Source organism: Rhinatrema bivittatum, chromosome 18 (assembly GCF_901001135.1).
Source record: "Rhinatrema bivittatum chromosome 18, aRhiBiv1.1, whole genome shotgun sequence".
In the NCBI taxonomy this organism is placed as follows: domain Eukaryota; kingdom Metazoa; phylum Chordata; class Amphibia; order Gymnophiona; family Rhinatrematidae; genus Rhinatrema; species Rhinatrema bivittatum.
In genome coordinates, this window is record NC_042632.1 from 36,171,398 (window position 1) to 36,192,963 (window position 21,566).

The window sequence follows — 21,566 nt, forward strand, 5'->3', positions numbered from 1 at the left end:
CCCGTGCTTACTAAGTTTTAGGTAAGGTTGCTTTCACTTTTTTTTTTTTTTATTATTATTATTTGCAAAGTTCCTGAATGTGATTCCATTGCTGGAAAAAAAAAAAGGGTTTTATTTATATATTCTAGCATGGGCGCCTAAAAATATATCAGGCTAATGCCTTCAGTATGGATGAAGTATACCATATGCTGCTGGAAACAAAAGGGGCTCTGTTTTATTAAAGTTTCATATCTACACTCCCACCAACAGCTCCCTCCCTTTACCCTTAACTCCTGGATCTCAGCTCCAGCAGCTGAGAGAGAGAGAGAGAGAGAGCAAGCGACTGAGTCGAGCTTCTACTACTACATCGTGAGGGTCAGGCAGCTGAGGTTACAGAAAGCAGACCTCAGGGCATGGGAGAAGGGGACGTCTGGGGATGCCACTCTGCTGGTCCCCTTGCAGGTAAGCAGATTTGGGAGAAACATGGGAAAGCGGGGAAGTCACCCACATTCGTGCAAATAAAGACATCTGGGGGTCCAGGAAGCCAACTGGTGGGGAGCCACTGAATGGAGCAGGATGAGAGGGGGATCAGTTCTGACAGTCACCATTCTGTAACTCTTGGAAATGGTGCCCTGCTCCCCAGCTGCAGGTACCTATCGCTATTTCTCTTCCCTGAAGAGTGAAAGCAGAGGCTGCTTTAAGGAAACTTCAGTGTTTACCCCTGCCAAAGCTGTTAGGCTGGGGACAGCAACAATCCCCTCCCCCGGGGCAAGCATGGAGCTTTGCAGAGACCCTAGGGGTCCAGCTGTGCTGTGTGCGTGTGTGAGCGCGCATCCCTGGATTCCTGTTTTGTGTTTTGCACATGTGCAATTAACTTTCTGCTCCTCCGGCTAAACTGAGAGCGTGCAGATCTTCCTCCAGATTTGTTGACTTTTCCTGAGGATGCTTCTCACTCTGAATTGATACACTGGAGGAAGACTGCACGGTTATTCATATACAGTATGCACCATGCATAGTTTGTACTTTTCAGATTCCCTGGTTTAACTAGAAAGAGACAGGAGGGGAAAAAAAGAGAGATGCCAAGAGATCCATTGCTTGAATGACCCCCAGCTTTTCTGCATGATTGGGGCATCACTATAGTGGAAATCTATATTATGTACTAATATCTATGCTATATGCTCACACAATGTATATATATATATATATATATATATATATATATATAAAATACAGTTATGTATACAGTATGTAAGTGACCTTTATGAGAATGCAGATTCCGAGGCTCATGTAAATTACTGTGTAGTTGCACACTGGACACCTATTGTCTCTGACCCTCTACAGATGGTATACGATATATATAGTATTTTAGACGTATATATATAAGTCCATATTCAGTAAGCTGGTTAGTGGACAAGTTATCCAGCTGAAGTTAGATGGATAACTTGTCGCATATATTCAGTGGGATAAAAGTCAGGCTGAATATAACCAACCTAAAGTTATCTGCCTAACCTAGCCAGATGTACCCGATATTCAGCTAGGTTAGTCCCTAGCCTTCCCCAGAATGGCCATGAAATGCCCCTTTTTTTTTACCCATTTAGAATTTAGCCGATAAGGGTTGAATATAGCCAGGTAAGCCATTTAGACGTATAACTATTATGTCATCCATTTAAATGGCTTCTCAGTGTTTTTGACCCAGCAGACCAGACGTATAACCATTTAAATGGCTTCTCAGTGTTTTTGACCCAGCAGTTTTCTGCTGTTTCTTTGGGTTTCCAGCTCAGTCAGAACCAGGGCTGGGATCCGATGCCCTGATCCCTCACAACTACCCAGGGTAGTTTCCCCTATTTTATATATATCCTCCATCCCCCAATTGCACACCAGCCATTGCAGCGAGCCTTCAGTCAAAGGCCATAGGACCAAGGCTCCATCCAGAATAGGGTAACATGGACCCCCAAGTCTGTTCAACAGATGTTGCCATTGTGCAAGACTGGGGACTCCCTTTCCACCAGGGGTTGTTGAAGCCACTTCTACAGTGTTGCCAGCCCCGGTCGGCCTGCAGAGGAGAAGACCCAAGGTGGGAACTGAAACTATGCACGGCAGCACTGCTGCTGTGTGAGAGACTGGGTCAGTCCTGGTAAATACTAAAGTATTACAGAGGATGACAAAACAAGGAGAAGAGATAAGAAAGGGAAGAAAAAATAAACTATCTAAATGCAGAAAGACTTGGTATTTCTGTTAGCTATGACAATATTTTCCTTTTAAGAACTTGCTACCCCTGGAAATGTTCGTGCTTCACGGACATTGCAGTGGAACTGGGGCCAAAATTGCTCTTTTGTAACAACCAGACCCAAGGGATGTGCTTTGCAGATTTCCCCATATTTGCAGACATGTTCAGGCAATGTTGGAGTCTATCTTTCTTTTGAAGGTTAAGTATTTCCATGCAGTCCTATCACAACTGTCTCTGCATATTAAATTGTTTATTTTCAAAACACTCACGTCAATTGCCCACATGCAAACCTGATCTAACATGATACAAGGTACAGCTTGTAGGGATGTGAATCGTGTCCTCGATCGTCTTAACGATCGATTTCGGCTGGGAGGGGGAGGGAATCGTATTGTTGCCATTTGGGGGGGTAAAATATCGTGAAAAATCGTGAAAAATCGTGAAAAATCGAAAAATCGCAAAACCGGCACATTAAAACCCCCTAAAACCCACCCCCAACCCTTTAAATTAAATCCCCCACCCTCCCGAACCCCCCCCAAATGACTTAAATAACCTGCGGGTCCAGCGGCGGTCCGGAACGGCAGCGGTCCGGAACGGGCTCCTGCTCCTGAATCTTGTTGTCTTCAGCCGGCGCCATTTTCCAAAATGGCGCCGAAAAATGGCGGCGGCCATAGACGAACACGATTGGACGGCAGGAGGTCCTTCCGGACCCCCGCTGGACTTTTGGCAAGTCTCGTGGGGTCAGGAGGCCCCCCACAAGCTGGCCAAAAGTTCCTGGAGGTCCAGCGGGGGTCAGGGAGCGATTTCCCGCCGCGAATCGTTTTCGTACGGAAAATGGCGCCGGCAGGAGATCGACTGCAGGAGGTCGTTCAGCGAGGGTTCCGGCGCCTCGCTGAACAACCTCCTGCAGTCGATCTCCTGCCGGCGCCATTTTCCGTACGAAAACGATTCGCGGCGGGAAATCGCTCCCTGACCCCCGCTGGACCTCCAGGAACTTTTGGCCAGCTTGTGGGGGGCCTCCTGACCCCCACGAGACTTGCCAAAAGTCCAGCGGGGGTCCGGAAGGACCTCCTGCCGTCCAATCGTGTTCGTCTATGGCCGCCGCCATTTTTCGGCGCCATTTTGAAAAATGGCGCCGGCTGAAGACAACAAGATTCAGGAGCAGGAGCCCGTTCCGGACCGCTGCCGTTCCGGACCGCCGCTGGACCCGCAGGTTATTTAAGTCATTTGGGGGGGGGTTCGGGAGGGTGGGGGATTTAATTTAAAGGGTCGGGGGTGGGTTTTAGGGGGTTTTAGTGTGCCGGCTCACGATTCTAACGATTTATAACGATAAATCGTTAGAATCTCTATTGTATTGTGTTCCATAACGGTTTAAGACGATATTAAAATTATCGGACGATAATTTTAATCGTCCTAAAATGATTCACATCCCTAACAGCTTGCAAACAAAAGATGCATCATAGTGGCTGAGGGAAAGAGGAACTCTTTTTGGCATGCGTCTTGCTGCCAGAATGCAACCTGGATGTCTGGATTTCACACAGGAAATGACTATGCCGTGTAACGCCTGGGCAAATCACTCAGATATTACCTCTGTAGCCCTCCCTTGCACCCCCAAAGGGGTGCAAGGGTCGGCTGCAGAGAGCTCGGAAATGGGCTGGGGGGGGGGGAGAGAAGAAGCAGAGCATGGTATTTCTACTCTGTCTACATGGCAGGTTATCTGGTGGCGCTAGAGGGATGGCAGATCACTGACTGTGTCTTTGAAATGAGCTGGGTAATCTGGCTAACAGATTGCGGGGCCTGGAAAATCAGGCAGCACAGCAGAGAACAGGGGCCACAAGAGCTAGGGAACTCATCATCTTTCCGGGGCTGGGGCGGCCTGCGGCTCGAAGTGCAGAGCAGAGAAAGCCATTTGTAAAACTTAAGACAGCAAACATTTCAGCAAGAACTAGAAATAATACAAATAATTAGGATTTATAATGCGCCTTTTTGTCCAAACAGGATCCCAACGTATTGCTCCGTGTTGACACTTCAAATAGATACATATAGCTATCTCTCTGGGGGGGATATGTTGGGAGCATTTTTCTGTCACCAGGACCATAAAGCAGCTTCCCAGGAATAATGCTTGTCATCTAGTTACAACTGAATAATGCAAAGTATGGGGAGGTATTGTGATTACTCCTTGTAGCTACTAGCCCACCCTTCCTCTATGATTCTCATGGATAGAAGCTGTAATGAGTTTAACATCACAACAACAAGCCTTTGGCTAAAAAGGTGTGCCACAAGCACGCTCAAGTCAGCCTATAGGTGTTGGTGTTGAGTGATGACTGGGGCATCCTCCCTCTCCAGTCTCCCAGTTCCTACTAGCAGATGTTCCAGATGTTCCAGTGTACAGCTGCCACTGGTCCATTGGGTTAACACCATTTCTAACTTTTTTTTAAAAACAATTTGTATCAAACCATATAAGACTAATCGGAGAAAATTATTTTTCACTCAACGCACAATAAAGCTCTGGAATTTGTTGCCAGAGGATGTGGTTAGTACAGTTAGTGTAGCTGGGTTTTAAAAAAGGTTTGGATAAGTTCTTGGAGGAGACGTCCATTAACTGCTATTAATCAAGTTTACTTAGGGAATGGCCGCTGTTATTAATTGCATCAGTAGCATGGGATCTTCTTAGTGTTTGGGTAATTGCCAGGTTCTTGTGACCTGGATTGGCCTCTGTTGGAAACAGGATGCTGGGCTTTGGGCTTGATGGACCGTTGGTGTGACCCAGCATGGCAATGTCTTATGTTCTTAGTTTATGCCGACTGGACTCCGGCAGTACTAATTTTCACAAAGGGCCTGTTTCACTACAGCTTTTCTTCCATTGTGTGACTATTGGAAAGGACCTCAATGAATCAGGCTCTGTGGTTTGTTAAATTCAGTTGAAAGAAGACTAGAAGAGCATGGGTCCAAGCTTCCCTTATTACAAGGTGGTAATCCGGAAAAGGTGAAAAAACAAACGGAGAGGACCAAATGAAGAGCCATGCCATCAGCACACGTCCTGAAAACAGAGTTAACCAATCAGAATGATTACATTAAGCCAATCTGTGCTTTCAGTTCAGTTTAGTTCTCTCCGTGTATTGGCTGAGAAGACACAGATCTTCATTTGAAAAATCCTCAGGAAGCATAGAACAGCAGCACTATTATAAGTGGGTCTTCCCCGCTCCATTTTTCCCCCCAATTAGTGATAATTTTCTGAAAAGAAAAAAGTCCCCTGGTCAGGCCCAGTGACAGCTTCCACTTTCCACTCCAGCGGGAAAAAAAAAGAAGCAAGTTAAAACAGGTTGCAACCTTCCAGGTGGGTGGCCAGGCATGACCCGGCAGAAAATCACCTCTGCCAGGTGCTCTTACTTCAGATCCCTCTAGAAACCAAGAACCAGAAGGGAAATCTTAAAAAAGGAGCCTCAGTGCCACTCTTCTGCCAGCAGAAGTGGCAGCAGCCTTACGTCCCCCTCTGTAGTGCTCAAGGCAAATCACCTCCACGAAGCACCCCAGCCTTGCTGGCCCTTTGTAATACCTCGGGGCCCCAGCAGGATGCGATGCTGGCTCAGTGCAGCTCGGCCTCAGAAATGGAGCCAAACGCTAACTGGAAGTAGTTAGTAGAGAAGAGATAGGCAGGGGTGTAGGGAGGGAAGGGAAAAGGGAACAGGCAGGCAGAAGGGCAAGTGAGCGGACACGTGTGTGAGCAGCTGAAAGCAAACAGGAGAACCAGCAACCAGTGCCGTGGAAAGGAGGGATGTGCAGAGGGACCGCATATGTTACATTCGGTATTCGTATTCTGGGGGGGGGCAGAAACGTTGCATTCGGCAAGGGGGGGCCCAGATCCATTCTTATTCGTTTCCCGGCCAAAATTTAATTAAGTACAACCCCCACCCTCCTGACCCCCCCCCCCCCCAAGACTTGCCAAAACTCCCTGGTGGTCCAGCGGGGGTCCTGGAGCCATCTCCTGCACTCACACCCTTGGCTGCCGGTATTCAAAATGGTGCCGATGGTCCTTTGCCCTTACTATGTCACAGGGGCTACCGGTGCCATTGGTCGGCCCCTGTCACATGGTAGGAGCAATGGACGGCCAGCACCATCAAGTCCACAATCTTAGGAGAAATCTGTCCTTGAATATCCCTGTATATGTTTTTGACCCACCCATTCTATTAGTTTGGAAAGAGGATATGAAACACAAAAAGTCGAGTGGGATGGGGGTTTTTTTATGTGCTATTTAGAAGAATTGCTCATCAAAGTAATTCTATCTGCATTCTATGGGTATTGTTGGTAGAGGAAACCACTAAATTTGTATAGCTGAATAGCATAAGAAATATGCAATTACTCACATTGATTGGGCATGTTCAAATACCACAGAGCGAAGTCTATCAGACATCTGGAAGGCAAACATCAGCAGGGGCTTTTTCACAGCAACCTTCCTGAAGTTAAAGAAAAATATCTTTAGGAAAAAAAGAAACCAGCTTTTACGGTGCTTGCATGGCTTTCAGGTGGGAGGTTGCATTCTTGCTGTGACCCATCCCATAGAGAACTCATGCAGCAGTAGTTCATTCGTTGCCCCTTGCCGAATTTAAGCTTTAGGAATAGAAACATTGAGCCCTTCCAGTGCAATTTTGTTTTCTTTCAGGGTAGCTATCCACAATGTAGTGACTATTAACATTTCACTTTACAAGCTTGGTCTACATTTTACCGCACCATTAAAGAGATGCAGTTGATATTTCCATCCTACACAACCAAAATATGCACTGGTTTAATGACTCCTTACAATTCCGCACCTTCACTAGACCCACTAGATCTAAATATATGACAACCCTACACACACCCTCCCCTAAATTTACACATCTTACTACCACGAAAGAACGTGCCAAATGGAATACCATGCCCACCGATATACGCCAAGAACACTGTTCAAAAAAATTCAAACAAAAACTCAAAACCTGGCTATTCAAGCAGGCATGTACTTGATAATGCTATCACTTACCTTCCCCCCTCGTAATATCACCTTCACCTCTACCTTGACTCTACTTCTTATTTCCTTCTACTTCTCTTCACCTTAGAAATATCTTATTCTATATTATATTATACATTTTATATCTAAATTCATATTCCTGTATTATTAGTGCAATACCCATTATTAATGCAATAACTACATTACTATTTCATATGGTTACTGTTTTATTTATTTATTTAATGAGTTTTATATACTGTCATTCAGAAACATCAAAATAACGCCATCATAACGGTTTACAAAAATAAGGTTACAGGGATAAGGGGGGTTAAACAAGGGATGCAAAGAACAAACTGTTATTAAGCATAGGGGATAACATGTGTAAGGATTTAGTTCAGTTTTTTGTTTCATTTCTTATTTATGAAAACCTAGATGTGATGAATTTCATTTATTTATTCATGAGGTTGGATTGGAGGGCGATGATGTTGTGTTGTTCATTGGGTGAGTTGGTATGCTTTGTTGAACAACCATGTTTTTAACTTCTTTTTGAAGGTTTTTAGGTTTTCTTGAGTTCTGAGCTTAGTCGGTAGGGAGTTCCAAAGTTTTGGGCTCCCAAAGGAGATTGCTCTTTTTTGGGCTGAGGTGAGTTGATTTGAGTGTGTTGGTGGTGTTTTTAGGAGTCCTTTATTTGCTGATCTAAGGTTTCTGCTTGGGGCATGTAGTTGTATGTAGGGGCTTAGCCAATTTTCTTGTTCTTCATATATAATTTTATGATTTTAAATGATTACTGTCTTTATATGGTTTGAACTCAGTTGTATCTTGTTATTAATGAAATACCTACAATACTGTTTTATACGGTTACTGTTTTTAAATGGTTACTTTTTTATATGGTTTGAACTCAGTTCCTTGTAAAGCCTTTTACGCTACATTTAGTGTTCCTTGTAAACTGATGTGATGTTCCCTACGAACGTCGGTCTAGAAAAACTTTAAATAAATAAAATAAATAACTTTGTTTGCCATAGGGATGCATTCTGGTTAAGGAGAAAAAGGTGGTGGAAGCATGAGAGCACTGATGAAACCCTTTTCTGGCATGGAATCTTCTTGATGTTGTTTATGGCATGCATGGTAAAATAAGAGAAACAGAGTGAAGTTTGGATGCAGGCACTGCATTTTGATTGGTATTTAGACAGCTGGAGGAGCTCTGTAGGAAGCATTATTGGATGAGGTCTTTTGAAGGTAACATATGAACAGCGCAGAAAGATTTTTTCATGCATTAAGAGCATTTTAAACTGAGAGACTGTGTAATTCAAGCAGAATATTTTCCTCTCTTCCCAGGGAGCTATTTACAGAATTACCAGGGCTTGTAGAGAGAGAGAGGGTGGGTTTTGAAAGACCTCCTGTATAAGTATCTTTGCAGAAGAAACCTATAGTCAAAACCGCTCTTAGACAACCATCTTACATTTTTTCAGAATCTCTCCTGCTGCCATTCAGGAGGGCTGGGGCTGAATTCTGGAGCCACCTTGGGCTGGCTGGGGACGCTGCATTTACAGGGCCAGAGGATAAGAATCCTCCGTGCAACAGCGACACCTACTGGCTGACTCGGAAACACCCCCGCAGTAGCTCCGGGAGGGAGGCCTGGACTCAAGTCAGGAGGAGGCAGAATGAGTAAACGGAGGGTAAAACCCAAGCAGTTGCAAATGAAGGTTTCCATCTCGCCACAGGCCGGTTTGGACAGGTTGTGACTGAAGTGGAAACCCGAAGGAGCAGAAGGAAGCGGCCACCTGGCCCTCCACCCGATAAAACCCCACTCCTGCCTTTCAAAATTGTTTAAAAAAAAGTTGCAGAAAGGGAGAGGGTTTTGGATCAATAAATAAATACAATTAGTCAAATCTACACGCAGGGCATCGGTAGCGTTGTAAGGATGTATTGTAGAGTTTTTATGCTGTAAACTGCCTTAACTCTCCTTTGTAGGGGGGCGGTATATAAATGGAGAACCGTACATACTGTACCTAGAGCACTACACATCTCAACTCGCCTCTTTGGTTACCGCCGTAGGTAACAATAGCGCACCGTTCTGTATCGGCCTGTAAGGGAGGTTAACTTACTCTAACCCAGAGGAGCCGCAAAAGATCCTAGTCCAACCCTGCCCGCGTGCTGTGAGGGCTCGGACAGGAAGAGAGAGAAAGCGAGGGGGTAGATCATGAATAATAATTAGCTCAGCTTTTGGCAGGATCCCAGCTGCCAGGCTGATGTCTCATTAAAGCTTAACAAATCCTTCCCCAAGCCCTGCGCGCAATGTACGATGGCAGCAGGCAATGCCTAGACAAGTCGTGGCAAGGGGGAGAGAGGCGGCAGCAGGCACGGGGCCCAGAATGCACCGTCAGCTCCGACCCGGAATGGCATCTCCCGGGGGAAAGCAGTTTATTCCTGGCTGCCGTTCCCAGCAGGCTTAAAGGGGCCACCTCCCGGTTCCCAAAGGCGACCTCTGCCCCAGCTGAAGACTTCCACACGCTGTCAGCCCTCCCCCCTCCCGTGACATGCGTTGGAGTGCAGTGCAAAACCAGTAAAAATGTAAAAAAAAATTGGGGGGAAAAAATATGCACCCCTGAAAAGAAGGTCAGTTGCTTGGCCCATGAAGGATTGCAGTGTACAGAGATTGCCAGCGCACGAATAAAGGAAAGCCTGAGATTTTCTGTTTCACTAAGCCTAATGCTGGAGAGAGATTTTCCTGAAGAGCACCAAGCGGTACCGCCGGAACCACAGTTACCCCCTTCCACCAGAACTCGAAGGGCAAAGAGGTTCTCGGCTGGGATTGAAAAATCCCCCTCTGTTTCCTCCTTCTTTCACCCTACAGGCTGGCCGCACTCCCAAACCACTTTTCTCTTTAAGCAGAAGCTGCTCTGCCATGATTCACAGTTCACTCATTTATTTCATGGTTTTTAGAAAATGCAATGGGGGGGGGGGGGGGGGAGCCTGGTGTCCCATTGCAGGCTGGGCAAGCTGCAGCTTTGGCAAAATATGGGGGTTGTTTTTGTGTTAGACATTAATGGGGGAAGTTCACCCAAAATGATGTGGCACCCTGAGAATAGTGGCATATGTTGGCAGGTTAGATAGGTAGAAATAAATAAAGATGCATAATTTAGCCCTATAGAAAGGTATCACCCACGGTTTATTTTTTTGCTTTTATTTCTAGAGAACACTCTGGAATTTTCCACAGAATCACATGCAATATTGTGAAATTCTGCAGAAGTTGTGAAATGCAGGTGTTCATCTCTATGCATTTTAGGATCATTTTCTCAGCAAAATGAGGGAGGTTTGTTAAAACTTAGAGGGCAAAGGGGAGATCAAAGATGGAGCTCCTCATATGAGCTGAGGAATGTGGGTGGGGTTTTTTTATTTTTATTTTTATTTTTGCATCTTCTATGGTTTACCTATTATGGGGAAACAAAAAGGCAATGCTTGGACTTTCTCTTTGCCTTCTGCTTCTCAGTAACCAACGGATGACTTTGTGCACCTGGCACTGGCAGTGTTTTATATGACAGAGTCCCCGCCATCGGAGAATCAGTGAGGGAGCAGCTGCTTGACTGGAGCTTGAAGTCTCGTTTAGTCTATCAGATCAGATCAGAACATACTTCAAAAAAAATGGAAAGAGCATCCAAATGAAGAAAATAGGACAAAGCAAAAGCACTGGCAAATTAGATGCAAAACACTGATAAGGCAAAAAGAGAGTTTGAAAAGAAGCTTGCTGTAGAGGCAAGACCTCACAATAAAAACTTTTTCAAATGCATCCAAAGCAAGAATCCTGTGAGGCGTCATTTGGATCATTAAATGATCAAGAGATAAAAGAGGCATTTACGGAAGCAAGGCCATAGCAGAAAGACTAAATTAATTCTCTGTTTTGTGTTTACTGATGAGGATGTTGAGAAAATACCTATGTCAGAAAAGGTATTTAATGGTGATAAATCAGAGGAACTGAAACAAATCATGGAGAACCTGAAAGATGTAATACAACAAATTGAGAAACTAAAGAATAACAAATCACCTGGACCAGATGGTATACACCCTAGACAGGAATTCTTCTTTCTGCAGACTCTCCTCAGTGATGGAAGCTTCCATTCTGGTACTTTGCAAGGCTCCTAGCATCACTCCGTGGGGTGGTGGCACCCTCATACTGTGAATGGCAGACTGTCTTCTTCTGACTCAGACTTTCCCAGGTTCCTTTTCCCTCTGAATCTGTACCAGTTGGGCACAGTAGTTTTATGAAACCATTGGAGAGTGGCAAACCTCCTAACACAGTCTTACCTGCACGAACCTCATTAGAGGAGCAGGGTCTGTTGAGGCTGCTCATCCTACACTACTGCCACACCAGATTTGTTGGGACCTCTGTGGCCATAAGAGTTAAGGGCAACTCCACTAGTAAGAGGCAAATTTGGGGTCCCTTTACAGGAGAAGAGAAAACAGCTTCTGATTATGTGCCCGGAAGTGAATATTCTACATTTGCCCTACTACTGCTTTGTTAAAACTGAGCTGTGAGATCTGTTTTTTTTATGACCCTCCTCAACTTAGGGTTTTCTCCTAGAATCTAGATTTTGGGGTTCTAGGGATGGCAATAAGGTGTTCAATAATGTTAAAATGCTTCTTGCTTGGGGTATTTGTTTTGAAGATCTGGTGCTATTTGTCCATTTTTATACACCACTTTTCATGCTCTTTGTACAGTGTTCTCCTTATATTGGCTGTAAATTCCCAGCTCCTGGTTTTTCCTTCTTGGAGCTCTCCATGTCTTTGGATTAATATAGAAGTGATTTGTAGCTTTTATTTCTTTTTCTTATTTGCTTTGTTATAGATTACTTTGCCAGCACAGGCAAAATTGTCATGCCAATAATCTGAATCTACATATTGCCAATATATTCAACTTTACTTGTATCAGGTTTATCTTGATGTTAAATTTAAAATTTGAAAACCTAAAATAAAATTTAAAAATGTTGCTTTTGCCATGGAAATAATTACCTGCCTGAGATGTCTTCCACCATGGATGCTGGCAATGAAGGGTTGATGTGGCACTGCCGCTCTACTGCCTATCCCGCTCTTCCACCTAAATCTAAGACTTCATGTGTGTGCATGGAGGGGGAGTTCAGACCTTAAGCCACTCTGAGTTATCGGGGGACACATGTGAATGAACTGGCTCCAGCCTGAGGAATTATGCAAAGGATGAACACCTCTTATGTTCTGCGAGGTGGACAGGGAAAGAGTCAATGATGTTTAGGTGAAATAATACTTTACTCAACTACTCTTGGGTTGACTGAAGTAAATCAACTTGTCCAAGGTCACACAGAAGTCAACAGAAGTCTAAAGCCCAGACCAGTGAGCCCTCCCCATCTGTAGCACACATACTTTGCTATAAATGACTTATAATGTTTTAAAAGTGCTTTATTTTATTTACACACACTCAAAATGCATAATAGCAAAAAGAGGAAACCGGAATGGCGATCACCTGTGAAATCATTACCTGTAAATCAGTGTCATGGAGAAGAATAGGCTCTCCCTTTAATCGCGGTGATACAAAGGCCAGAGGAAGTGCCTGCCAAGTTTCCAGCTACTGAAGTGCAGACGCTGGAACTCGGCTGCTACGAATGGAATGGGGAGACTGCTGCAGGGACTCCTGGGAAGTCCAGTCTGCATGTACTTTGATACAATGCCTAACCACATCCTAACTCAGATAAAATGTTGTCTGATAGTCAGACTTTGTACATAAGTATCTGCTTTGGGCAGACTGCAAGCGCACTTTGAATACATGCTTTGCTCTCTCTGGATCTCATTAGTGGATTCAAACTATTTCCTGCCCTTTCTATCCAGCCAGTTGATTAGTTTTAGACTAACTCGCTAGCTTGCTGTGGATACTGACAGGGTAAGATTTTGTGCCACAGGTAATCGTTTTCAGAGATTTTATGAAAACCCACTTTACATGGATTATATAGCACTTGGCTACAGAGACTGATCATTCCCTCGCTGTCTGCTGATACACAAATTCTGTATCTTGATGTGGAACAAGCAACAGATCGATTAAGAAGATGTATGGCTAGTAACTAGCCTGGCGATGCCTCCTGCATAGGGCAGTGAAGTGGCCCATGCTTCTGGAAGAACGGTAGTGTTGACTTTCTGCTTTATACAGGCTCATCAATTTGAAACCTATCTGAAATGCATAGCATGCTTTGTTCACCATCTAACTGAGGACCACACACTTATGGCGTGAAAGCTGAGCCACTCAAGGCATCCTCTCATTTACTGTCTGTCTATGACCGAAGACGGATTCCCAGAAAGTTTCTTCATTTAGCGCCCAGTGGCTGCTATCTCAGACTTCAAGGCTTATCTCCCCGAAATTCTGTTCTGCGCTCGGAACCCATTATTTGTACATGCTGGGTAACAATTGTTGTAACACCTTTCAAAATAAAATCGATATTTTTAGGATAGTTTTCCTTTGTAAGTAAAAAAAAAAAGCATCTTTCCCTTTCAAAATTATTCCTCCTCTGCCATGGCCTTCATAATAGTTTGGAAATATTATCACATATGATTAAGCATTACAACACTTTACTTCTCTAGATAAATTGTGTTATCACAATGCACACTTGATTATCTGCGGCAGTTTTCTCCTGATCCACTTTAACTGCTTCCATTGCAGATTCTGCCACACTTGCAGGCTGCTCTTTGGCACTCAGGAGCTGAAGTACTGCCTTTTAATCTCATGCAACATTAATCTCCCTCACCTTTCCACAAATGTGAATGACAGTTTTGCCTCACACCCTTATTCAACTGCAGAAAGAATGTTGAATGCTGTAATAGAAGGGAGGGACTAACAGCACTTATGTAGGGACCGTTTGCAAATCATATTTTTAAAAAAATGTCACGTGACTGATCAGACACACATTGAGTAAGACACCAAGTAGCATTTGTAAGACGCTCGAACATCCACTGACTTGGTTGCACCTTGTAATGCCTTTCAGCTGGCCCAGTGATTTGCTGGAGGGGTCCTCCAGGGTCTTTTGAGAGCCCCGTGTTATTTTGTTTTAGGAAATCAGAGAGCGTTTTTCCACATGGAGAAGAACTGGGAAAAGTCCTTTGATAACGCATTGATAGCACATCATGGAGTTGGCCTCCATGTCAACTTTTTGGTTCCCCAGTGAGGTCACCTTTGAACTGCCAGGCTGCACAAATAGCAGGGCTTCATTCTCTTGGAAAGGCTGAGTGAACAAAGTTGATTGGTACCTGATTCAGACCTTCCAGTTCATAAAGCTCCATGCCATATTTTAGGATTCCCATCAAGCAGCAGGTCATAAGAGAGTAATGATTTAACCCATGAACTTGTAGTTCTGATTTCTCAAAGAAAGGCAAGACTGCAAGGGTGAAATGTCAAGGAATAATCCAATGATATGGAATGTGTTGGCAGTCCAATGGTAGCCAACATACAGTTGCTATTAGCCACCTATTATGAGGTACATTTTCAAAATAAGAGTGGTGAATAAGGAAGGCATGTCTTCTTAGTTAAATGGATGAAGATCTTTGCACAATAACGCAAATAATGGTTCTTTTTTTTTTTTTTGTATTTTAATGTGGCCATTTTCTCCTGCTTCTGTGGGCTTCCAGGGCTGGGAACTGATACCAAGGAGTGTTTGTTTACAATTACCCAGGCATTCTTTCTTTTATGTATTCCTGAGCCAACTTACTTTAGTCCAGTCATGGCCAGCAGGCATGCACCAGAGCTCCTTCTGGAATTTTGCAATCCTGGGCCCTAAATCCAGCCGCTAGCCATTTTCTGATGACAATGTCTTCCTCCTCCCCAGGGGCTGTGAAAGTTGCTAATGTGGCATCCTTAGCCCTGGCTGACCTGGAGAGTGGAAAACCTGACCTGAGAATCGAATCCAGATCATCTGTAGGGTGGTGCCCAGCGCTGCCACTGAGCCATCAGCCTGGCCCAAAAATGGTGATTCTTAACCAGAAGGACAAGTGACAAATTCTCTAAATGTGGAATCTCCTGACTCTGACACTTAGCATAATATGGGATGCTAAACTGCTCTAGTTTTGAGCCACCATTCTGTAATTTCAGTTCTCTAAATTTATACCTGGACAGGGCTGCAATACTTACTGGGTTCTGTTTACTTTATTTTCATATTTTCATGGGTGGTAGTCTCCATAGCTGCAAATAAAAGAAATGCAATTTGCTGTGTACGATCCTGAAAACCTCTCCTTACGTAGCTTTAGTCAATCAATAGCCATTTTAAGCCAATCTGAAGTTATTTTCTTATTTGCCTACAATTTTTGCATATTTGGGGAATTTTGGAGCCCCCAAGGCTTAAAAACAAACAAACTGAAGCCCCCCCACCCCACCCCCCCTCCACAGACAGATGGTATGGGCTCATTTGACCAATGTATTGGTCAAATGTTATCGGAAAATGGACATTTTGCTTCTTATATGTCAATACTTTGAGCATAGCGAAGTATGTTTAGCCCATTCTGTAGCAGTTATGAGAAACATGATCCACTGGTCCTGCCAATTCCCTAACATTTAACTGGAAATCCTAATGTTTATGGTTCCCCTCCAGTACAATTTATGGGTCTCCAGTCTCCCATGAGACTGCTGCTGACAGCAGGAGCAGGCTCTTCATCCCTCATTTACATGTGCATGGACCTCAGAAGTAGAGGAGAGAGACCCCACAGCCATTGCCAACCTGAACCTACTTCGAATAACTCACTTATGTTGCTCGCGGTAATACTGACAACGCCAATATTTGTTTTTGGAAAAGTTGACGTGTCTACTTTGCTTTGTGGCCTCTAATCCTATACTTTGCTTTGTTGCTTCTGTTTCTTTAAGAGAAGCTTTCGGGCATGCTTTGAGTTGATTTCTTTCCTGGATTGGCAACTGTGAAGTCAGGAGCTCCTGCCAGAAATATTTGTGTAGGAGGAAAGCAGTTAAAAACGATTCCCTTTTTATTTGTAATAAATGCAATCTGCATCGTGCAACAAAATATAAACAAAATAAAAGCAAAAGAATGTAGAGGGCCCTGGAAGGGGTGGGGGCTTAGAAGATGCACAGCTTCCCCCCTTCACTGTCTTTGATTGAAATTTTAATGTAGTAAGTTAACACTGGCCTTGTCAGTTTTCTAGTGAACAAGAGCCTACAGAAACCAATATGCAGAATCTGTTGGGTTGGTATGGCAGTATTTGCTAAGAAGGGGACTAGAGCTGGTGTAGAGAGTCATAACTCACTCTCGCTACATAGCTTTGCCAAATGTTCTGCAGCACTATCATAGTATTACAAGACTAAAGTATGCAGATCTGTGTTACTGAAATGCTCCAAGATTACTAGGGTCACATAACTATAATCTTATTATGGGGGCTTCCAGGCCTGCACATTTTCAATAGGACTCACCGGGGAGTTTCCCCATTGAAAATTCGGGGACAGGCCAGTACCGCACATACAAATTTAGCAAGTGGAAAGTGGGTGCCACATGGGGATTTCAAAGTGAAATGCTCAGTCGCTGCTTGCCAGTCCTGTCCTATCCCTATCCTCAGCCTTGGTCCTGGCTCCACCACTTTGGGATGCAGGTAAAAGTGTTTGCCTACTGCACAGGGGGAGGGCAATTTTCAGCCCCTATTTTACTTGGAAAACTGCTTAAGTTACCCAGGGAAAATCATTTGAAAATTGTCTTTCCCAGCGGCAAAACTGAGGGAGCTTTTTGATTGGCTGCTGACAGCACCTCCAAGCCGTGCATGTTATTGTTACAAGTACACAGTTTGGGCCTCTTCACCATCCCTCATATCTACACATCAGGAAATAGGAAAAGTCTATTGCTCACAGTATCAGTCTTCAGGATGATACCTACCACCATGCAGCGATGTTAGCACACTGAAATAATCAATATGATTGCTACTTTAAAATCATTATATATTATCAGTTGCAGCAGCGTCCACACACAGAAAGAAATTACGTGCTGTGGTAGAGGCTTCCGGGTTCACTGGGATGGGTATTATGAGTACTAGAATGGATTAAACATACCTGAATGTTTGGGGAAAATCCCATCATTTAAGGAAGGACCTCAGCCTTCAAATGTATCCCTTTGTCTTAAACTTGAATATTTGGCTTTACCATCATGCAGGATTTTTTTTTTTTCTAATTGTCAACCAACCAACCAACCAACCCCCCCCCCCCCATCCTTCTCCCACCCCCACCCCTCCACTTTCAGAAGTAATAACCCAGGTGGAAATTAAGGGCTGGGGGGAGAGGGCAGGAGAAAAGATGAAGGGGAGATGACGGGAGCCAGGTGAAGCTCTCTAGTGTCAGAACGCAGGGAATTCATTGGTCATGGGGAGCCAACACTTTTTGGAGCCAGATCACTGCATCAATGACCTCGTGATCAGGATAATTAAAGGAACATTTAAAACAAGCAGGACTTTTGAAGTTAAAATGATCAGACGCTTTTAACTGACAAGAAAGGACTCAAGGAAGACCTAGATATCTTATCTCATAAAGTATACTGGCTGTAACCCTCTTAGCTCCATAAACTGTACTGCCTGGCTCTTTCTGCTCCCCCATCAAACGCCCTCACCCAAGCTCCCCTTCCCACTAACATTGGAACGCCTTTTACCATTCACTTCGATTTCCTGGTAATGTCCTCTTTTGCTCGTTCTATTTGGAGCTCGGGGGGGGGGGGGGGGGAAGCATTAATTGCTTAGCCCCTCAGTTTAGATAAAACATTTGTGGATGCTGGTGAGGCAAGGACTAATTCTGCTTGCTAAGCAAAGCTTGCATGCAGTCCCTTTCCTCATCTCTGTCGTTCACTGGATTCCTAGGAAAGGCACAGAAGCAGAGGTTAACAAATAGAAACCAAAAAAGGTATAATTGTGATCCTTTTTTACTGGATGACTTAACACATTTCCGCATTAGATGTGAGAGCTAGTACTCTCTCAGCCCCTATTGCCAACTCATTCTTACTCTCTTATTTCCTTTTTTTTCTCACCTAAACATTTTATTTTCCTGTCTGCCCTGTGCCTTTTTTCTCTCCTCTACTCTTTGCCAGGGAGATGGGCTGTTCAGCTTCTCCCATGCTTTCTCATGGGATCCTCCTCTTCCTCATAATTCTGTAGAGAGAATGCCTCTTCCGCGAAGGCGCTAGACTTACCTACTCTCAGATGTAGCAGCCTGAGTTTATGTGTAAGAAAAATCACTGCTACATGGTGCACAGTAAGACATTAAATATATCACCGGAAAAGCCATCGGGATCCCCAGTGTTGTTAAATATTTAAATCTTGAGTTGCATGTTTCCACTAAATATTAGAATTATTTTCAGGACTCCTACTATTTAGCAGAAAATCCTAACCTGGAAATTCCTGTGCACAGTTGCCCATGTAATATGCTATTTGCACCCTTCTCTTCTGTTGGTACTAAAAGCAGTGTTAAAATACCTGCACCAGGCATACATTACATAGAATTACTTTCTATAAATTGGAATGCATGCAATAAATAAACACATAAAAACAGAAATACAGTGGGGAATCAATAAATCTAAATCTAAATAAATAAATAAATAAGCACAACATCAAACAGCTTAGATTCACCTTACTTATTAATTCCTTTGTGTGTGTGTAAAGTAAAAAAAAAAGAAAATGGCACTACACTCACAATATAGAATGGGGCACCAAATAAGCGTTATATATAACAACGAACGTCGGCATATAAAAGCTTTAAATAAATAAATAAAACAAAGTCCCAACTCTCTTATTATAGAAATAACATTTATATTAAAAACAAATCCACAACTGAAACAATATTCATCCAAGAAAACCTTTAATCAGACCTTCTATTATTTATTATTAAAATCAAATAGAAGACTGACCTCTCTAAAAACCATTTGCTTGCACACATCCACACACTTATACTGATACACAGCCACACGTTGCTGGCTCCTTTGCTGTTTTAAATTGAAAAAAACTGCTTTAGAAATTGTAGTTTCAAATCATTTCCTCAGGCCGCTGAGTCAAGATTAAGCGGAACATTCACGCCATTACCTGACGATACCGTGGTGAAAGATTGCAGAAAGGTTGCTGCTGGTGTGAAAAGCCAACGGGCCTGGGAACCCCCTTTTTGGGGGGGAGGGTGTGGTAGGATCCACGACTAATCCCCCGAGGAAGCCCGGCCTTTGTGGGACTTTATTGTGGTCATTTTTGGCTCATACAATCCTGGAAGAATGTTTTAGGTTTGGTAAATGTTCTAGGGTGGGCAAACTCAGTGTTTCTTTTTCGATTGGACCAAAACAATTTGTAGTGATATTATGTTGCAAAATTAGGGATACAATTTCTATTGTTGTTGAGGGAGTGATACTTTGTTGCATAGGTATAGATTTTATTAGACTAGAGTGTGGAGAGAGGTCAGTCTTCTGTTTGATTTTTAATAATAAATAGGTTTGATTAAAGGTTTTCTTGAATGAATATTCTTTCAATTGTGTTTTTTTTAAAATATAAAGGTTATTGCTATAATAAGAAAGTTGGGACTTTGTTTTGTTATATATATGTATGTGTGTGTGTCTCTGTGAGTATAAAGACATACGTGTATGTATATAAAGTATAGTTTCCAGATGTTATGTTTCATTTTTCCTGATGGCTTGCATGACCACTTTTCATTGCAATGTACTTATTGCTTTATTTTCTATTTAGGAAGTGAAATGAGAAAGCACAACTTGAAAATATTTTAAAAAAGAAGAAATCCCCCCCAAGCATCAAGTGTCCCCTTCAGCATCTTTGAAATCCTTACATCAAACCTACGCCTGCAGATTTAGAAAGCAACATTTTGGCCGGTGTTCACTTTCCTTTGAAGATGAGCCTCATTTAGCTGATGTTCTGCTTGGTGGAAAATAAATATCAAAAAAAGAGAAGACTTCCCTCTAGAAGTTTCTGTACCAAAAGGGATGTTCTAGTTCTGAGATGCAAAATGGGACTTGTGCAAGAGCTGTGAGCAGTGAAAAGGGAGAGAGCACAAGGAAGACAGAGAGAGAGAGTGAGACCACAGGAGAAACAGAAAAATACCCTGCGTAGGACAGTGAAAGACATTCCTGAACGTGATAACAATATGTGTATCCGTGCCCATCGCACGCTGTGCATAAGGTCGTGACCTGGAAGAAGGTACAATTTGGATCGTGGAAATAATACATTCCTGTCTTCATCTTTTACTGAGAGACTTCTCAAGTGTATGACCTATTGAGAATTTATTGATTACTGTGCTCTAAAAGAGGACCTTGAAGGCCAGCAATATGCTTCAGGCAGCGCAACACCCTCTACAGGCCCAGACCACCTGTAGTGGATCTAATGAAATGGTTAAATATTGTTATGAATACATCTCCAAGATGACTCCTGAGCACGAGCACCAGCATTTGGTTTCACAGCAGGCATTAAAGGTTGAAGTCTCAAGCTGCCAGGAGTCCCAGAAAGCAGGGGACAACTGTCTTACCAGTGCCAAGACAGAAAAGGAAGAGGAATGCTCCCAGGAAAGTGAGTTCCCTGGGAATTTCAGGCAGGAGCCCAAAGAAAACAGAGGCAACAAACCCAAAAATGGCTCTTTTTGTGTGGAACCTGCCGTTGGTTATCCAGGCCCCAGAGAGTCTCCAAGGTTTTCCAGAGTCGCAGAGCTGCTGAAAGCTTCATCTGAGGGGGACTATGCGACTGAGACTAGGAAAGATCAGGAGTGGAAAGTGGTGAAGGTTAAACAAATTTTGATTTCCAGTGCTGACCAATCAAGGAAACCATGTAAGTAAAGATCTCCTTCCTTTCCTCCTAATTGTATAATTACAGTACATGTTCAGTTACACTTTTAGCATAAGACAGATGGGGCAATCTAGATAGAAATTTTAAAACTGGCCAACAAAGGACACATGGGATTGATATCGCAGTTTAGAAAAGTTAGAAGTGTTTTTAGGCAAATGGTTGATGACATCAAAGGAAGAAGAACCGATGGATACATGCAGCTCCCTACTCCATTATGGCGCCAAACGTGGAAAACAGTATAAGAGATATTGGTCAAAAGGGGATTAAGGGAAAGCAGTCAAGAAAAAGATGACAGAATGATAAAGGAGAAAGGAGGGGGAGGGCAGATTAGCGAGGGAGGGAGGGAAGGAGTGGAAAACACAAACCTTATAACTAACGTGGAGGTCAATAAAAAACCAGCGGAGATTACCAAACAGAAGAACATTGTCTTCCAAAACTGAAGGACTGAAAAATTAAATTTGCTATAGAATTTTATATAAGTGATAGAGATTTAAGAGGTGAGGCCAGACGTCTAGCAAAGATTTTATAGGACTCAAGAGGACAAAGCACAATCATAGGCAGCAAAAGTTTCAGTGG

General features: G+C 43.4%; 1 protein-coding gene across 1 annotated transcript in view; it reads left to right on the plus strand.

Moving 5' to 3' along the window:
* Window positions 1-308: 308 nt before the first annotated feature.
* Window positions 309-21,566, plus strand: part of SYNPO (synaptopodin) — an 82,424-nt gene continuing 61,166 nt past the window's right edge. Inside the window, exons 1-2 of the mRNA XM_029583968.1 lie at window positions 309-441; window positions 19,887-20,972. Coding sequence (XP_029439828.1) covers window positions 20,480-20,972 — 493 coding nt within the window. The 5' untranslated portion in view covers window positions 309-441; window positions 19,887-20,479. The remainder of the gene's footprint in view (window positions 442-19,886; window positions 20,973-21,566) is intronic.